The 18,647-nt window shown below is 43.5% G+C and overlaps 1 protein-coding gene across 3 annotated transcripts in view; it reads left to right on the forward strand.

Moving 5' to 3' along the window:
* The window catches only part of LOC126439756 (speckle-type POZ protein-like), a 59,450-nt gene extending 52,998 nt beyond the window's left edge, over positions 1–6,452 (forward strand). For 2 of the 3 annotated variants that reach the window (XM_050090578.1, XM_050090577.1), the window contains one exon: positions 6,032–6,452. In XM_050090578.1, coding sequence (XP_049946535.1) covers positions 6,032–6,419 — 388 coding nt within the window. In that variant the 3' untranslated portion in view covers positions 6,420–6,452. The remainder of the gene's footprint in view (positions 1–6,031) is intronic. The other variant, XM_050090579.1, reaches the window with a different exon arrangement.
* Positions 6,453–18,647: the final 12,195 nt, after the last annotated feature.

An 18,647-nucleotide genomic window follows, 5' to 3' on the forward strand; every position in this document is an offset into this window, starting at 1 on the left:
GATGGGTTCGATGACGGTTTGGATGTACCGTGCACTATTCAGTGTCCCCTCGACGATCACCAGTGGTGTACGGCCAGTGTAGGAGATCGCTCCCCACACCATGATGCCGGGTGTTGGCCCTGTGTGCCTCGGTCGTATGCAGTCCTGATTGTGGCGCTCACCTGCACGGCGCCAAACACGCATACGACCACCATTGGCACCGAGGCAGAAGCGACTCTCATCGCTGAAGACGACACGTCTCCATTCGTCCCTCCATTCACGCCTGTCGCGACACCACTGGAGGCGGGCTGCACGATGTTGGGGCGTGAGCGGAAGACGGCCTAACGGTGTGCGGGACCGTAGCCCAGCTTCATGGAGACGGTTGCGAATGGTCCTCGCCGATACCCCAGGAGCAACAGTGCCCCTAATTTGCTGGGAAGTGGCGGTGCGGTCCCCTACGGCACTGCGTAGGATCCTACGGTCTTGGCGTGCGTCGCTGCGGTCCGGTCCCAGGTCGACGGGCACGTGCACCTTCCGCCGACCACTGGCAACAACATCGATGTACTGTGGAGACCTCACGCCCCACGTGTTGAGCAATTCGGCGGTACGTCCACCCGGCCTCCCGCATGCCCACTATACGCCCTCTCTCAGTCCGTCAACTGCACATACGGTTCACGTCCACGCTGTCGCGGCATGCTACCAGTGTTAAAGACTGCGATGGAGCTCCGTATGCCACGGCAAACTGGCTGACACTGACGGCGGCGGTGCACAAATGCTGCGCAGCTAGCGCCATTCGACGGCCAACACCGCGGTTCCTGGTGTGTCCGCTGTGCCGTGCGTGTGATCATTGCTTGTACAGCCCTCTCGCAGTGTCCGGAGCAAGTATGGTGGGTCTGACACACTGGTGTCAATGTGTTCTTTTTTCCATTTCCGGGAGTGTATATACTAGCTTTAAAATAGTCAACATATCGAGAATACTTAAAAAAAACGGCTATTTCTAAGACAAATGTACCTATTATATCCAGGAGGGAAAGCAAATACACTTGAGCAACATTATTTATTGCCTGTACAATATAGCGAGTCATTCACTCCCGTAAAGCAATATAGTAATGTGTGAAAAAGCATTCCATTTATGTGATTTCGTTTGTATTACGGTAATTTTTCAGTTTCTATTATTGAAGGTGTTACGTATATGCAGACGTCTTACCCTTGCGTTTGCATTACCGCTTTCCACAATTTCTTATCCACGCCAGTTCGGAAAGTTTATGCAGGGGATTGCTGCTGGTAATAACTTCTTTCTTGAAGGTAACCCTAGAAGCTCATTTCTCAAATCCCGTTCACAATCTTCTGGCCGATAGTGACCTGACCACACACGTGCAGTTTCCACATTCACTGTGTCCTCGCGTTTGCATCGAACCATCCATTCACGTCGCAAGTGCTCATCCTTGGGAAACACGTGACAAGTAACGTCCGTCGTCGTCCGAGCACTGTTAATGCAATGTGCCACGGCGCAGTTACAGCGACCCTTGCTCGTGGCTGTCTCAAAACTGAATGCACGGCACTGCAGCCTCCTCTCCGTGACGTCAAGGCGCGCGAGGGCGTCTGCGAGTTTTTTTACTCGCTTGGTGCCGGAATGGCCTGCCTGCTTTTCCTATACGCCTCGGTTCCGAAATGCCGTGCCGGCGTTTCCGCGGCGCGCGCCTCAAATCGGTGGCGACGCACTGTGCAGACCCATCCGGGCAGCGTTCATTTTTAGGTAAGAGTTGGCACCACTGCGAGACAGCACACGATAGCCATCTCCCGAAACACGACATTGTGGAGTAAATTACATCCACACAGGAACAGAAATCAAAAGCCAGGGTTGCTACATCTGTTACGAATATACGTCAGAACGCCTGTTCATCTGAATGCATTTTCGTCTACAATTCCCTCCTAAATGTATGGATATATCCCGAAGCGATTATAAACGAAATGTGGTGTAATTATACCGGACAACTGAGGACTTGCTCTTCCATTGTGTTTGCTCTAAGAGGTAAAAGTTCCCCTTGATTGGGTGGATTGAAGCGCAACCATTCTTGTGATACGAGTAGTGCTCAGAAGTAACGGGAAACTCGCCATTTTACGCGTTTTATTACTCAGATTCATACGTCCTTTTTGTCTTTGTGTGTACAACGTTATGCGTATCGGTTACTTAGTGTGTTGTCAGGTGTTAGAAAGGATACTGGTATTTTAAGAGTATCTGCGACTATTTGTTTACTGTAAAAACGGATTACCGCATTTGTATTAAAATTTGCTATGAGAACGGATTAAAATGCATCGTGGTTTTAGAAATATTATATACCGCTTTTGCTGAGTATACTACGAGTGAAATAGGTGTTTACGACTGGTATAAACCTTTAGAAGAAGATGAGGATGACGAGAAGGTCATAATAGAAGACGAACTGAGAGTTAAACCAAACGATGCGTAAACCAACACTCGATCGACTCGGTGACAGACGGCCAAGACCACTGAAATGTGTTACGTTTCTGACAGTGATCTCCGGTTTTGACAGTACAGTGCACCACGACTCCTTGTCCCAAGATGAAACGGCCAGTGGGCAGATCTTCTCACCAGCTCAACCCCGATGGCTTGAAGCAACACGGAAAGGTGTCCCGCTTTGTGGCGGAACAGTTCATTGTTTCTGCACTGCGATAACGCACCTGCTCACAGTTCGTTGCCAGCTTGTGCATGTTTGGCTAGAAACAATACTGTAGTGATGTCCTTGGCCCCATGTTCGCTCCATGTGACATTTTGTTCTCAAAAATCAAGACAAACCTTAAAGAGCTGTCTTTTACATAAAAGATGACATTCAAACTGCACCTCTGAGAGAACTAAACGCTACCATAAGGATTGTTCCAGAACAGTTTTAAGCATTGGAAGAACCACTGGAATAAATGTATAATATGTAATAGGAAATATTTTGGTGAAGACGACATTGATGTAGACCAATAAATAAACCCAGTGTTGGATACAACATTCACCGCTGTTGCTTCCACTATCATATTGTCCATTTCGGTGCCAACGTCACGACCCTGTCATAGTCTTCTAACAGGAATGTCGTTGGTTCACCACCCAAGTTTCGTCGATAGAAAAGAGTTCTGTTAATTTCCTGACTTGTATCAAGTATTTGCATCGCCAGTCAGTAATGACTTCTCTCGAGAGAGACCTTTCCTTTACTTAGAGGTCTGTTGCAAGTAAATCGCATTTCATGCAGTGTCTTACGCTAAACAGCTTTCTTCCAAGGAAAATAATTTTTTTGTTTTTACGGCAACAACTAATTTGTGTAATGTCAGCAGTAGTTTTTAGCCATACAAAAGTCCCTATGGTTGATCAAATTACCTATTTTGAGAAGCTGCCTGCAATGATGGATTTATACTCCAAATTTCGTAGTGCACTTTCTTGGCGGTTCTGGCAAACTGTGTGGTTTATTTTCGGTTGCCTTTCTGATGCGTCCAATAGCGGCAAGGCTGAGTTGTGTGTAAACTACAATCCTTTCTTATTGAGACGGGCAACATTAGCCCCCAGTTCTTTCTGTGCCGACTCTTTAATACAATCTGTGATTGCAATAGAGGTGACTGAGCCATTTTTACCCCAAAGATCGCAATTCTTTGCATTGTGCAGATTTTCCTGTGATGTGGTGCGCTTGTCGATCATCTCTGAATAACATATTCGTACATGTCCACAGAGCATTTCACACGGTGGATTACTGTCGACTGTTGAAGAAGATAGAAACGTGTGGAATAGGTTCCCATGTATGTGAGTGGACCTCAGCTCTTACGTGACAGAACCCAGTATGTTGTCCTCAGTGGCGAGCGTTCGCCAGAGGCAGGAGTTCTCCAGAAAAGGGTGGTTGGACCGCTCTTACTGTCTGTATACATAAATGGTCTGGTGGACAGGTATCTGCAGCTGTTTGCTGACTGTCCCCTAGTGTACAGTAAGATGTCATCGTTGAGTGAGTGTAGGAGGACACAAGGCGAGTTGGACAAAATTTCTAGTTGCTGTGACGAATGGCAGCCATCTGTAAGTTGATGCAGGTGAGTAGGAAAAACAGACACGTAGTGTTAAGGTGTTCCGCTAGACACAGAGGTGTCGCTTAAATGTCTGAGCGAAAGTTCGCAAAGCGATACGAAATGGAACGAGGTTGAGAGGACTGCGGTAGGGAAGGCGGGAGGTCGACTTTAGTTTGTTGGGAGAATTTTAGGAAAGTGTGGTTGGCCTGTAGATGAGGCTGCATGTAGGCCGCTGGTGCGACCTATTCTCGAGTACTGCTAGAGTGTTTTGTATCGGCAACAGGTATAATTATAGGAAGACAGCTATAGGACTGAGAGCTGAGCTGCTAGATTTGCTACCGGTAGTTTCGAGTGACGCAGAGGTATTGTGCAGAAGGTTCAGGAACTCGAATCGGAATCACTGGAGGGGAGGCGACGTTCTTTTCGAGGAACTCTGTTGAGAAAATTTAGAGAACTGTTTTTTGACGCTGACTGCAGAACAATTCTAGTTGTGGCAATGTACACTTGAGACAAGGCGTGTGAAGATAGGGTGAGAGGCACTGTTGCTCGTACAGAGGCATACAGGCAGTCGTTTCTGCCTCGCTCTACTTGGGAGCGGAACGGAAAAAGCAGATGACTGCAGTCAGTTGAGAACTTTTTATGTGTACCAGTTACTACTATTGTTTCATACGGTTGCTGCTCCACCTACATTGATTATTTTGTACTGAATGCAGCAGTTTTATTACGTCTGTAGTTTCTAGTTGGTATTTCAATTGTCTTTGGAGCTTCTTACTGGCTCTCTCGCTTGGGATTAGCCTTTAACTTGCATCAGCTGTGGGGAGAGGTTCCCGCGACATTGGTTAAAGTTCAGCAATGCCAGATCTATACAAGTATTTTGATATTTGTAAGTGAACATGCAATAATCAATTAACACTGAGTTTTTCTATTTCTTACAGACACCTGATTTCTTTCTGGCATGATCTAATTTATGCATAGCATTAGATACAGGAAATACAGTACTTTTTTGAGACTGGTATAAAGTTACGGTTTAAGTGTTTGTAGTACTACTGAAAGAGAAATTTTACTCAGAAGCAGCGTAGCTGGTGTACACTTTAAGTTGACTTAGACCTTTTTAAGTATAAATGTAAAGTTTTACGCCTTCTGTAGTGGTGTGTAACTTATTTTGTGTCCAGAATTTTCAGAAAATGCAAAAAGTTACACAAAGTTAACATGAACGAGTATAGTAGTTGTGCAGGATACCGCCTGCCACAGACCATATGGTGGGTTGCAAAGTTTGTAAGCAGATGGAAATGAACGTTCCAGTGGATGTATCTCTTGTTGCATGCATGATTATATGAGCACATGTGACGATTATTATGCAGCAGGTAGTTTGTGTGTGTGTGTGTGTGTGTGTGTGTGTGTGTGTGTGTGTGTCAGGGAGAGCCGACCTGGTGCCCGTGTTGTATTTGAAATATTCGACCGACTTATTGTGTACGAAGCAGTGACTTTTATATTTTTTGTCGGTAGGTCAGGAAATTTCCATGTTACTGGTCTGAATCACTTAGCTGTCTGGTGAGGAAATTGTATTTCAGTACTTGCAGATGCGTTTAGTTTCCAGTGTTTTCTTCCTAAGTGATTGAAGGAATTGGTACGCAGAGAAGGTAGTTTTGGGGTGTGTTTGAATGTAGATGAAGGGTTGGGTAGCAACTGCATGCCGAGGTGAAAGGAGGCGGATCTGTGGAGTGAACTATGAGGAAATGTGCCAAATGAATTTAAGAGATGGAGTGCACCTATTTTTAATGGGAGATGGGTGAAGTTTCTGATTATGGGCTAGTTCTGTGCATCTGTCTGTAATACGCTGGTTAACCCGTATCGCAGAAGCGAGATTTCTAGATTTGTGACTTGTCGCTCGGAAGAAGTGTATTCAGAATTGTTGGCAGTTTTGCGGCTGTGACAGTTTCTTTCATTTGGTGTGTGTGTGTGTCTCGATAGTAGAGAGTAAGTGTGTCGATGTTTTGTGCAGGAGCCTTTCTGATGCAGAGCGAGGCAGGAGGCTGAGAGAGGCGGCTGAGTGGGGGGCGGTGGAGGAGGTGCGGGCGTTGCTGGCGGTTGGGGCGGACGTGGCGGCGAGGGGCTGGCACAAGTGGACCGCCCTGCACTGCGCTGCAGGGAGAGGCGACGCGGCTGTGGTGCGGCTGCTGCTCTCTGCGGCGTCCGACCCCAACGCCAGGAATCTGCTGGGGCGGACGCCGCTGCACTTGGCGGCACGGTGGGGGCGCGCAGAAGCGGCGGCTGCGTTGCTGCAGGGCGGAGCCGACAGGGGGGTGAGGGCTAATGACGGGAGGACCCCCCTGGACTTCGCCAGGCGGTACGACCATCACGAGATAGTCGAGATGCTAACAGGGCGTTAATACGTGCCACTAGAGAAAATAACATGTACTTCATTCTACATAACATTAAAATAAAAAATTGAAAAATGAACGCTTTCTCTATTCATTTCTACCTTTTGCAGTCCACACAATTACTCCAGTAACACCACAACTACTGCAACAACAGGAGATATCTGTAAACCAACGTGACAAACCTTCCTTTCGAGAATTCACTACGTAAAACATTTCACAAGCAATTTCTGCAAAAGCTCGGCAACAATTGACAAATACTCCATCATTCATAAACTTCACTTCTCTCTCCCTCTCTGTCTTGCGTTTCTCTTCCCATATACAGTATTCAAACAGCTTACAAGAATACAGCCGACGTCTCTCACAACCGCCTGTATTTCGAAATGTAAACACCCAATCTCTTCCAAGAGACAAATGCGAGAATACCGGTTGTTGTGCGTTAATGTTAGTTCTTTGCACCAGTCTCCTACATTACCTAATTACTGCAAACCATTTGCTAGCAGTGTCTATGTTGCTACGTTACATCACTGCGAACTGCACCATACTCAGATTACTGGCATATAAGCTGTTCACTTAGAATGTACCTTCACTTCCGACTTCACACTGAATTCACTTCTGTGCGTGCACCGCACAAGTACTTTTCATGTTTAACTGTAATGTCACATTGGTAGCAGTGCTCACACCACATCATGCTCACACCATCTGCAGCCTTCTTGCCAGCTCACCTTCAAATAAAGACAATTGAAGAACCACCTAAAATCATTCCTCTCCCACACACCTCGCTCGCTGCTCTTAACAGAAGAAACTACCATCTCTCAGGGAATTATACTCAATCACGTGAGACATGGAGCGATCACTGGAATTATACGGCAGTTTCCCAAAGTACAGTTTTGCATCTCTATAGGTGTTTTGGAAGCAGACCGCATTTGGAACATTCATTCCCCTCTCTGCTGTGATACAATTAGACTTTGCATACCCGTCCGTGCATGTGTGACCAAAGTGGCAGACTGCATTCTGAACAAGAGCTTCTGTGGCCCTCACGTGGCGGCGTTACACACGGAAGCTCCTCAACATTCTCTGTGAGGAAGCAGGGACGCCAGAAGGCAGTACTGACTTGGTGAGTGACCTCCACGGCATTGATGAATACTTCAGGCTCTGCCAGTTGATCCTCAACATAAATAAATGTAATATACTGCGCATACACAGGAAAAGAAATCCACTACTGTACAATTACACTACTGATCACAAATTGCTGGAAACAGTAAGTTACCTACAGTAAAATACCTAGGAGTAACTGTCCAGAGCCACCCTGCGTGCAATGACCAAAAAATACCAATTGGTAAGAAACTGCGATAGATATTTTCTCAGCGATTCCACAATCATATGTTTTGGGCTCCTAAATCCAAATTTCGTGCTTCCTGCCCTGTAGTATGTCGAGTTCACAACGAAAGCCTCAAAATTTTCCGACTTTTCTCAGATTTTCATTTATTTCACAAAGACCACGTGTTTCTCAAAGTTGAAACCCCAACACAAAATTAAATTGGACAAACTCGTCTACAACATGCAGCAATCAGCAGTGATTTTCTGACTGCGAGTGGTGACCGCGCTAGAGCGTCCTAAAGAAACGGTGACTCCCCAAAATTCGGATCGCGCCTAACGCCATTCACCTGTTGCACTCTGCTATTACGGCACTTTGGAACGGTGTGGCACGCGTCAGCAGACGGAAAACAGCCCAGAACTCCACCTGTGTTCTTCGCATCGTCAAACACAATAGCACTCACGGCAGACATCCGCTGTCGAAACGGACGTCATATATTTTGAAACGTGTTCGTATTTCTTTAAACTAGTGCTTGTAAGTGTGTGGTTGGTATCTGAGAAATTGCTAAAATTTATTTTGATATCGAAATACGTAAATCTCATTCCAGTGCGACAGAAAAGTGTAAAAATTAAATTTTGTTCTGAAGTATTTGAAGCACACGCTACACGATGCGAAATCCAGGCTAGCCGGTACATCAAACAATTCGCCTGCGAGAGAGGAGGTCGTTTTCAATGTAATTTATTTATACCATTTATCTACAAAACAGATAACTCAATTTAAAATATTGGTCCTGAATATTGTAAATCTTTATCTTCAGACTTGTAAACAATAACTGCACCAGATCTGCTATCGTATTTATAGTGCAAATGAAGATAAATTGTAACGCATCCCGTTTTGTGTCAAAACTGCTCCAAAATTCACAAGATAACGCCTTTCTGAAATAATTTACCGATTCGGAAAGTCTGAAATGATAATTTCACAGATACATTCTGGTGTGTGGCGGAGGACAGTTTGAGTACCACAGCTGTTCCGGCCTTTTGCTGTTGCAGTCGCGATGCTAGAAATATCTTTGAACTACTCGTCTATTAAGAGCTCTGAATGGAAAGAAAGAACATCTGGGGTGCATTTCCTCGCCATGTTACAGTTTTAGGTGGAACCTTTAACCTGCCATCTCTGCAGTGGGCGACATAGGTGGCTTAGACTGTTGGCAGGGCCAGGGAATCGTGAGAAACTGATCCAAGTGCTTTACTCAAAAACTACCTCAGGCCATTAATCTGAGAAACGGGTCGTGAAGACAGCATCTTGGACTTGCAAGTGACAAATAGACCCGAACTTTTCGAATCTGTTAGGGTAGAACGGGGAATCAGCTATGACAAGAGCGTTACAGTGTCACTGAATACGACCGTAACCATAAATAGAAAATAAGTTGGGAATATTATTGTGCTTAGCAAGAGCGACGAGAAACAGGCTTCAGCTTTCCTTTCCTTTCCTCTGCAGCAGCAACAGCGCGGGTATCAGTGGAAGCAGTTGAAGAGCATTGTGAAATACGCTTCAGACAGGCGTGTACCGAGCAAATGCGTTTCAAGCCCGGTTTCGCAGCGACGAGTTTACGGCACTTGTTTTCATTTAAGTACGCGTCTGCGCACGCGAGATCACGAGACAACAAAGAAATTTCCGAGATCCGAATTTCATCGATGAAAATGACGCCAAAGAAACAGTTGTTTCTGGAAAGAGCACCATATCTGTAACATATTGCATTACTCTCTACATAACGAAAGCCTGTGTAAACATTCGGTCTTGTCTCTTGGGCGAAAACGCTTACAACACTGTTATTCACGTGGAAAACAGCAACAGGTGGCGTCATTCGCGCTTCAGAATTCCCGTCGTCAGACTGCCCGCGCATGTACTAACCCTAAACATTATTTCGATAACAACGTCTGTTACTATTAGTGCGCTAGATGATTTAATACAAGATGTCGCGTTTGATGTATTATTTTTGCAGCAAGTCTCAGCGGCAGCTGTAGGGACATCAGCTGGCTTTCAAGCTGTCATTACTATCGATCCAGAAATGAACAGCGCAATGGGGGATCTTTCGAGGGATGGGTTTACACCTGAAAACGTCCAACTTTATCCCAGCAGACGTGCAATTGCATGTTCTGTCGCTGAGACATTCCGCTTAAATATTTACGCGCCATCCGGGACTGACGTTACACATGCACGGTCGGACTATTTTTTAATCAGAATGTCCCATGTCTTTTGGTTAATGTGTGTATGCGAAGCACACGCTACACGATGCAAATTAGAGGCTAGTCAGTACATCGAACAATTCGCCTGCGAGAGAGCAGGCCGATTTCAGTGTAATTTGTATATGTCATTTGTTTGCAAAACAAATGACTCTGATTAAAATGTTGGCCCTCAATATTGTTCGTCTTCATGTTTAGACTTCATTTACCTGTTTGGAACCTCTTAAATGATATATTTTCACAGATACATTGTGACAGTCACTGTACCTTGCGGTGGACATGAAGATTGATTCTAACTAAATTTGTTGGCCTAGGTGTCCGAACGGAACGCTCCTCTGTTCTGTAACCAGTTACTATTAAGAGAGTGACGGAGCTGTCAAAAACGTACGGTACAGGTCCAGCGCGACAGCTGTCTGGAGGCAGAAAGGGTGCCAGCATCACAGAATCGGCAGAGGGATTCGATACGCCCGCGCATGCGCAGAAGTACCCGTTCTGCTTCTCGCTCGGGTGGCCACCGGCCAACTGCAGAGTTTCGTAATGCAGATTTTGCGCCTTTTGCGGTGAGTAACTCTTCACGAACACAGTAACTAAAAGATGTAGAAAAAGAGTCGGGAGGACGAATTGTGACAGGCGTTGTCAATGTGGTCACCTCTCTAAACCTCTGCACACCCTCCGCATCAAACAAGAGCTGCTAGGGAAAGATTTTTCAGCGATCAGAGTCCCGTATTTTCTGAGACAGACAAAAAAAAAAATGGTTCAAATGCCTCTGAGCACTATGAGACTTAACATCTGTGGTCATCAGTCCCCTACAACTTAGAACTACTTAAACCTAACTAACCTAAGTATATCACACACATCCATGCCCGAGGCAGGATTCGAACCTGCGACCGTAGCGGTCCCGCGGTTCCGGACTGAAGCGCCTAGAACCGCACGGCCACCGCGGCCGGCAATTCGCATATACTTATTCTTAATTGTCACATCAAGGAAAAAGTTCTTTATCAGTCGTCCTATATTGATTTTCCACTTTAACGAAATACAAGACTTGACTGTTCTTTTATAAACCGAAATAACAACTTCTGCCAAAGTGAAACAAAGACTGCTGTGTGCGCATTCACGCCAAAACGGTTACAAGTAAGTCAAAGATTATGAGTCTCACAGAAATGAATACACACAAGAACCGTATCACTGTAACACATCGATACATCGGAGTACCTATACACTAATAAAACCAAATGTGAATATTGTCACAAAAATATGTCTGTTACTTCGCAGAAAAGCAGTACGATATTAGTGGCATCGAGAACTGGGGTTGGAGTGCCGTAATGGTCACGTAAATAAAGAACCATTACAACACGAAAGCCAATTACGTATACAAATTATTTATAAAAAAATGTAAATTAATTTAGTTGTGTATTGCGATATTTTTTAATAAATGCATTTCAGTTTGTTTTTTTATAAAACATAAACCAGTCCAATATTCTTTCTACCTACAATAAATACTGCTGTAAAACCTTTTTATTTTTCTTGTTTCAGCTACAAACTTGCAATAACAGTGTAAACTTAAGTGAAGTTGGTTACTATAATGTGTTACTTGATTTTAAAGTTTAATGTACAAGGTTAAAACGGAACAAGTGCGACGATTTATCTCTAACCGTTCGTGAATTTTGATTTTTTAGGAAAACGACAGAAAACCCCAGTCTGACGAGCTAGAATGTCGTTAAGAGTCCCAGACTTCAAGGTGTTGACTTGTTGCTCCGGTGAGAGGCAACAAGGCCAGGCTGACTCGATTACGGGGCCAGCGTGTGTGGGCGGTGGTGTTGTGACGTCACCACAGTGTGTCGGCAAGAGGCGCCTGCCGCGGCCTTCAGTTGATGACAGACTGAGGCAAAGAAACTGCAGGGAGACTCACTGAGGCCTCGGTGACGCGACACAAAATAACAACTTTTTTCTTTTCCATTATCGTCAAGAGAACTGTAACATTTTCAATATGTCGAACGTAGTATTGAAAGTCTAAACCAGATGTAATCACTTACCAAATGAAAGGAAGAGGTACTGATTTCTGTAAGTTTCATAGCGTCCTTTTGGGCAGGGCATTTCCACTTTGCAAATAAAACACAGTTGTTGACAGAGAAAACGGTGGCAGCCAGAACACATTCATGACATGCTGGAAAATAACAGTGCTATTACTACAATTCATGTGGGGCTCTGTAGAAAACATCTGAGGCAGCAGAATGTAATGTTTAAAACGTTAACCAGATGTAATTTGTTATAAAATCAAAGTAACAAGTACTCATGATCCCTACTTCTCAAAAAGATTGTTCGAGTAGGGCATCTTCCATTTGCAGATAAAATGCAGTCATCGGCAGAGTAGACTGAAAGACGTCCGTTAAATGCTGATAAAGAACAGGAGAGTACCCCCTGTTACCACATTCCAAATAGGAAGCTGTAGATAATAGCCTTTGACGTTGCAGGGAGTAATATTAAAAAATGTTAACCACATGTAATTACTTACCCAGTGCTAGAAGGAAGTACTTATTTCTCTACATTTAAAAGCCTCCTTTCGAGCAGGGCAGGGCATCTTTCCTTGGCAAAAAAAAATAAAAAATAAAAAAATGCAGTCGATATCAGAATAAATGGCGGCAGCGACGTGGCGATCATTAACCTGCTGATAAGGAACAGGAGACAGCATTTGAGGCAGCAGGGTCCCATATGAACAGTGTCTAACCAGGTCTGTTTACCTACCAAGCGGAAGAAGGGAGGAGCAGCTGCGTCGCTGGAGGGTGTCCACGTGTTTGTCGTCGCTGCCGGGGAGAGAGAGGGGCGCTGGAGTTCCAGCGTCAGGGGGGTAGTTGTGAGTTGAGACGCCGAGCAGGGGACTCTGGGCAGTGCAGGCGTAAAGTTAAGTGCGCCTGCGCTTAAGTAAAGTGCTCTGTGTTTGAATGCTGTGAAACAGAGGAGAGAGATACAATTAACGGTTCAGAATGAAATGAGGTAAGGATATCAGAAAAGAGTGTGAAGAGGAATGAAGGTAACTTTTTTTTATTTAGTGGCACTGCAGTCACGTGTAGTTCCATTAGTTTCATTGTTGAATTAGACAGCCATATCAAGGAAATTGAGATTTTTCATTAAAGATTGTTTAATTTTCACTGTGAGGGTTTTTTCATGTCTCAGTTATTTCATTGACGTTTGTGAGAGTAAGATTTTGGTATCGGTGTCTTCCTTTGACAATGTTAATAAATGTTGTAATATGAAGTGCATACATGTGTTAATATATCTGATAATGTAAAAACATTTTGCTAAAGGCGTGTTTCACCACATCCTCGGTCCAAGCCATTTTTATTCAAAGCAGTGTCTCACTCAGTGGTGTGTGTAAAACAGTTTGCTCGCTGTCTGGAGCATTGCACTGGGCTCTCAGCAACTGGAGTCAGAAATTTGCAACTGGAACGCAGAGAGCAGCCAAGCACTGTGCTTCCAAGCAATTACATTACGAGGGGAGATGTTTCCATTTCAGGATATGTTTGCTACGAAAATTATCAGGGAACAGGCATCATTTCACGAACAGCATTACTTGCAGACCATTAACACACGGTGACCACTTTGTTTTTATTAAAGAGATTAATAGTAAAGTTCAGGTTTTAATCAGTTTACAGTTTTTACGGTATCAATACAGTAAAACAACATATTATCACGTCGGAAGACATAAGAGACACGTTATTGCAGGGAAAAGGACAGCCACAAAAGAATTTGCACCATGAGATTATAAGCCTACCAACTGACTCACATAATTTCACCGCACTGGCTGACTACGGATCTCCAGTTACATCGTATAGTGATGCAGCGGGCAATAAACACAATGCGAATAATTCTTGCTCTACAATCCCATTACAAAGGACTAAAGTTAGAGGAGCAGTTTCAGGAAAAAGAATAGATGGAAAAACCACTCACACACACTTAAAATTTATTGTTCACAGCCACACAATTTATGCAGAATTTTGGATCGTCCCACTTTTAAAAACTGACGCTAAGCTGCGTATGGCTTTTTTAACAGAACATGATGCCATTTCGGACTATGAAGATGCATTACACTTTCAGCAGAGCATTTCAATACACAAATGGGAAATTAACAGATTAGAGCTTTCTTCATACACAAAAAATAACCAATGGTACACATCATTTTTAACTGACACGTATTTTGCCACAGTCAATGCGGATGAAGGATTAAATTTCGACGTTTCGCAGACAATCAAAGCCAAGGAAGACAGTTGTGAAGCAGCAACAGACGAACCAAACAACACACTCCATTGGACAGATTTTTCAGATCACCACTAATTCAACTGCTACTGATACAACTTTGCTCTCGCCACATTTAATTTTGAAGAATAAAAATCACCCAGACAAAATAAAAGAACTTGTGACTTTCCCCAAGTCACAGCGTCTACGTCATCGTTAACAGACAGACACTGCAACAGTTAATACAAAAGAGGCAGCTGAGAAGAGGAAAACGCTGCAACAGAAGGTAAGTCACACTAAAAAATCTGAAGTTGGACAGTAAGTTTTAGTTCAAACACGGCCATTGTCTTAGTAAAGCAAAGAAGAGGTGTCAGAAATTTGCATTGCCTTATAACGGACCATTTCGGAATCGACGGATCCCTCTTCGGAACGTAGGACATCTTGAAACACTCAGAACGAAAGCTTCGACAGGTGTTCATCACATCACCAATACAAAACCGTTCACTATGCAATTGTTTGATTTTGTACTCCTCATGAAGACAAAACCATATCGATATACTACACTTCGTTTCCTCATAACGCCAACCGTTTGTACGTAGTAGTTAAACTTTTTCTACAAATTTTCTTTCATTGACATGTATGAGTACATGACAATAACATTTTTATCTCATACAGCACAAGCCATTTCGGATGTTTATTTTCACTGTGTCATGATTGTTAGAGTATATACCATTCCGTGTTCTAACATAACTGACCCCGATCTTTACAATACATCATTATAAAAGCAAAAGTCACGTAAAAGAAGACAGTAACGACTCCTTCGCCAAAGACAAACGCATCACAAAAGATAAAAGCAACATGTGAAACAGTAACATAGAATTCCGCCCGAGCTAATACATTTTCTCTTACAGGTTAAGGTACAGAAGTATGCGATAACGGATTCCAGATAGTACTGATAAAACAGGTAGAGTATGAATATTTGCACAGGTTCGACACGTACTGTCAACTATCGGAGAAGATATTTAATTTCTTCGTCTTCCACTGGGATACTCTAATCCTGAGCTATAACCAGGGTTTCTTCATTGACTGTAAGAATTTTACTCTGTGTCGTATGTGAAGACTTAAGGATTAATTATAGATGGAGCATGTGTAGCAATGATTTATGGATTTTTGCAACAAAGATTGGTGGGATAATAGGAAGTGAGCATAGCGAACTTTTCATGATTATTATGCAGACGTTTATGATTTATAATATGAAGTGTGGCACACTGATGTTTGGGAGTGTTAGGTATTACGAGATGATTTAACCTTTGGAGCATGTTTTGTTGATTGTGTTTTGGTGTGTTTCTCTGATGAATAGAATTTCTAATGAAACTCCCCAGCAGATAAAAACTGTGTGCCTGACCGAGACTCGAACTCGGGACCTTTGCCTTTGGCAGGAGAGCTTCTGTGAAGTTTGGAAAGTAGGAGACGAGGTACTGGCGGAAGTAAAGATGTGAGGACGGGACGTGAGTCGTGCTTGGGCAGCTCAGATGGTAGAGCACTTGCACGCGAAAGGCAAAGGTCCCGAGTTGGAGTCTCGGTCCGGCACACAGTTTTACTCTGCCAGGAAGTTTGATATCGACGCACACTCCGCTGAAGAGTGAAACTCTCATTCTGGAACTTCGAAAGGTTTGCGATAAGGTGTTACAAAGCGGTAAGACAAAACTATGAATTTACTTAAAGATAAACACTTTCTTTCCAACATATGCCTTTTTTTTCTTTGGGAATAACAACCTGAAGGTTTGAAGACGCTTATTACGATTTATTTGCTTTGATGAAATTTGTGACTTTGCTTCCACTAATCGATTTTCTTCTCATTCACAGAATAATATCTTTTATCATTCTTTTTCGCCCATATTTAATCGACTTCATCGGAAAGAGATAATTTCTTAATTATATTTGTTCTGCACGTTGACTTTAGTTGTTCATAGGTATTAAGTACTCTTCTTGATAATACTTAAATTTCGCATTTCGGGTAATTATAAGTAACTGGTACGTGCATAGGTTAAGGTTTTGTGGACACATTTTCATTTGCTTTAAGTCCGCCGCTTGTGGTCTCGCGGTAGCGTTCTCGCTTCCCGAGCACGGGGTCCCGGGTTCGATTCCCGGCGGGGTCAGGGATTTTCACCTGCCTCGAGATGACTGGGTGTTTGTGTTGTCCTCATAATTTCATCATCATCCAGGAAAGTGGCGAAATTGGACTGAGCAAAGATTGGGTAATTGTACGGGCGCTGATAACCACGCAGTTGAGCGCCCCACAAACCCAACATCATCATCATCATCATTTGCTTTATTTTTTTTTTTGTGACTGACAGACTACAGAGAAATGTAATAATATATTTTTTTTCCTCTAATGCAGCAACACATTGTTCCTTTCCTTTAGCCTGTATACTTCAGCGCATTTACTCGAGTACATAGAAACACGCACTCTGCAGAAATCAGTATTGTACTCTTGCATAACAACACAATGTTTACCTATTGATATTTTGATAATGCATTATACATGTAACGATTACTGTATCTTAATGTTTCTTTTCTAGCACAGTGAAAACAAATTTCGATTATGATTTTTCTGTTTGACATGTTACGACGGACACATCTGTCTAAATTGTAATGTCGATATTCGTGAGAAATGTTTGTTAGTCTTTGTCATTTAAGCCGAGAATCTACCATACGTAGTTTTAGATAAACGTCTTAGCTTTATTTTCCTTCACTGTATTGTAACAGAATATACGTACTTTGTGAAAGCGGCACATTCGTGGACTCGAGTATAGTTATTGTCTGCGCTGTGAGAAAGTTGGAGGTATTATTAACGTTTTCTTTACCACGACATGCCGCATCGATTATCGTGATTTTTGGTGACTTGACAGACATTTTGTTAAAAGTAACATGGAGGTACCTTTTGTGAGCGGTCTGGCTGTGAGTTGTCACTGGATTTGTCTCTGACACGTACGGAGTGCACCGAGTCTGCTCTCAGCCGCCTCCCAGACAGTCACGATACGACGCTTTCACTTGGAGAGGTGTTACAACGTCACGAGTGCTGGAAGACACTTCAACATGTGTTACATAGCGTGCTGGGTACACCAACAGCATCGTGTATGAAAAGCAGAAAAAGACATTGCTTCGACGTAATCACAATAAGTCTCACGAGATTTTCTGCAGAATAACGATAAAAAATGAAGCCATGAATGTAATTTTTTCCATCATTTGATAACTTTATAGCTAGTGCACAATAATGGAGTAGACCATTTTCTCAACTTGCGCACACTTCTTTCAAACGAAATGTAACGTATTCTGAGTACACCCGAGCACCAATGTAAACAACATTTGTAACTCGAATTGGCGTTCACCTGAGCACGAAATGGACGAAGCTTTCTGCAAAATAATTTATGAGCGAGTAGGCGCCACTACTTGCAAAACAAGTACGCTACGAGGTGAGATATTTTCATTCCAGGATCTGTTTGCTACGAAAATCATCAACAGACAGGGACCAATTCAACAACAGGAGCATTAACACATGAGGACCACTTCGTTTTTATTAAGTAGATCAATAGTAAAGATCAGGATTTAATCAATTTGCACATTTTTACAATATTAACACAGTAACAGAACGTTTATCACGTTGGAACATATAAGAGACACGTTATTGCAGGGAAAAGAACAGCCACAAAGGAATGTGTATCTTGCGATTATAAAGATACCAACTGACAGACATAATTTCACCGCGGGAATTGACTAAGGATTTCCAGTTACATTGATTACTTATGCAGCATGTAATAAACGCAGTCTGAATAATTCTTGCCCTACAGTCCCATTAGAAAAGAATAAAGAAAGAGGAGCAGTTTCAGGAAAAGGAGTAGATGTAACCCTAAAGACACACACCTATAATTTGCTGTTCAAGTCGACATATTTTATGCACAAGTGCCGCAACACGACGTGGTATGGACTCGCCTAATGTCTGAAGTAGTGCTGGAGGGAACTGACACCATGAATCCTGCAGGGCTGTACGTAAATCCGTAAGAGTACGAGGGGCTGGAGATCTCCTCTGAACAGTATGCTGCAAGTTTGACAGCCGGCGGAAGTGTTTAGAATCAGAAGAGTGTTCCTGGAGCCACTCTGTAGCATCTCTGGACGAGCAGGATGTCGCATTGTCCTGCTGGAATTGCCCAAGTCCGTCGTTGTGCATAACGGACGTGAATGGACGCAGGTGATCAGACAGGATGGTTACGTACTTGTCACCTGTCAGGGTCGTATCTAGACGTGTCACGGGTCCCATATCACTCCAGCTACACCATTACAGCGCCTCCACCAGCTTGAACAGTCCCCTGCTGAAATTCAGGGCCCATAGATTCATGAGGTTGTATCCACACCCGTACGCGTCCATCCACTCGATACGATGTGGAAGGA

Source organism: Schistocerca serialis, unplaced genomic scaffold (assembly GCF_023864345.2).
Source record: "Schistocerca serialis cubense isolate TAMUIC-IGC-003099 unplaced genomic scaffold, iqSchSeri2.2 HiC_scaffold_1343, whole genome shotgun sequence".
Classification (NCBI taxonomy): Eukaryota; Metazoa; Arthropoda; class Insecta; order Orthoptera; family Acrididae; genus Schistocerca; species Schistocerca serialis.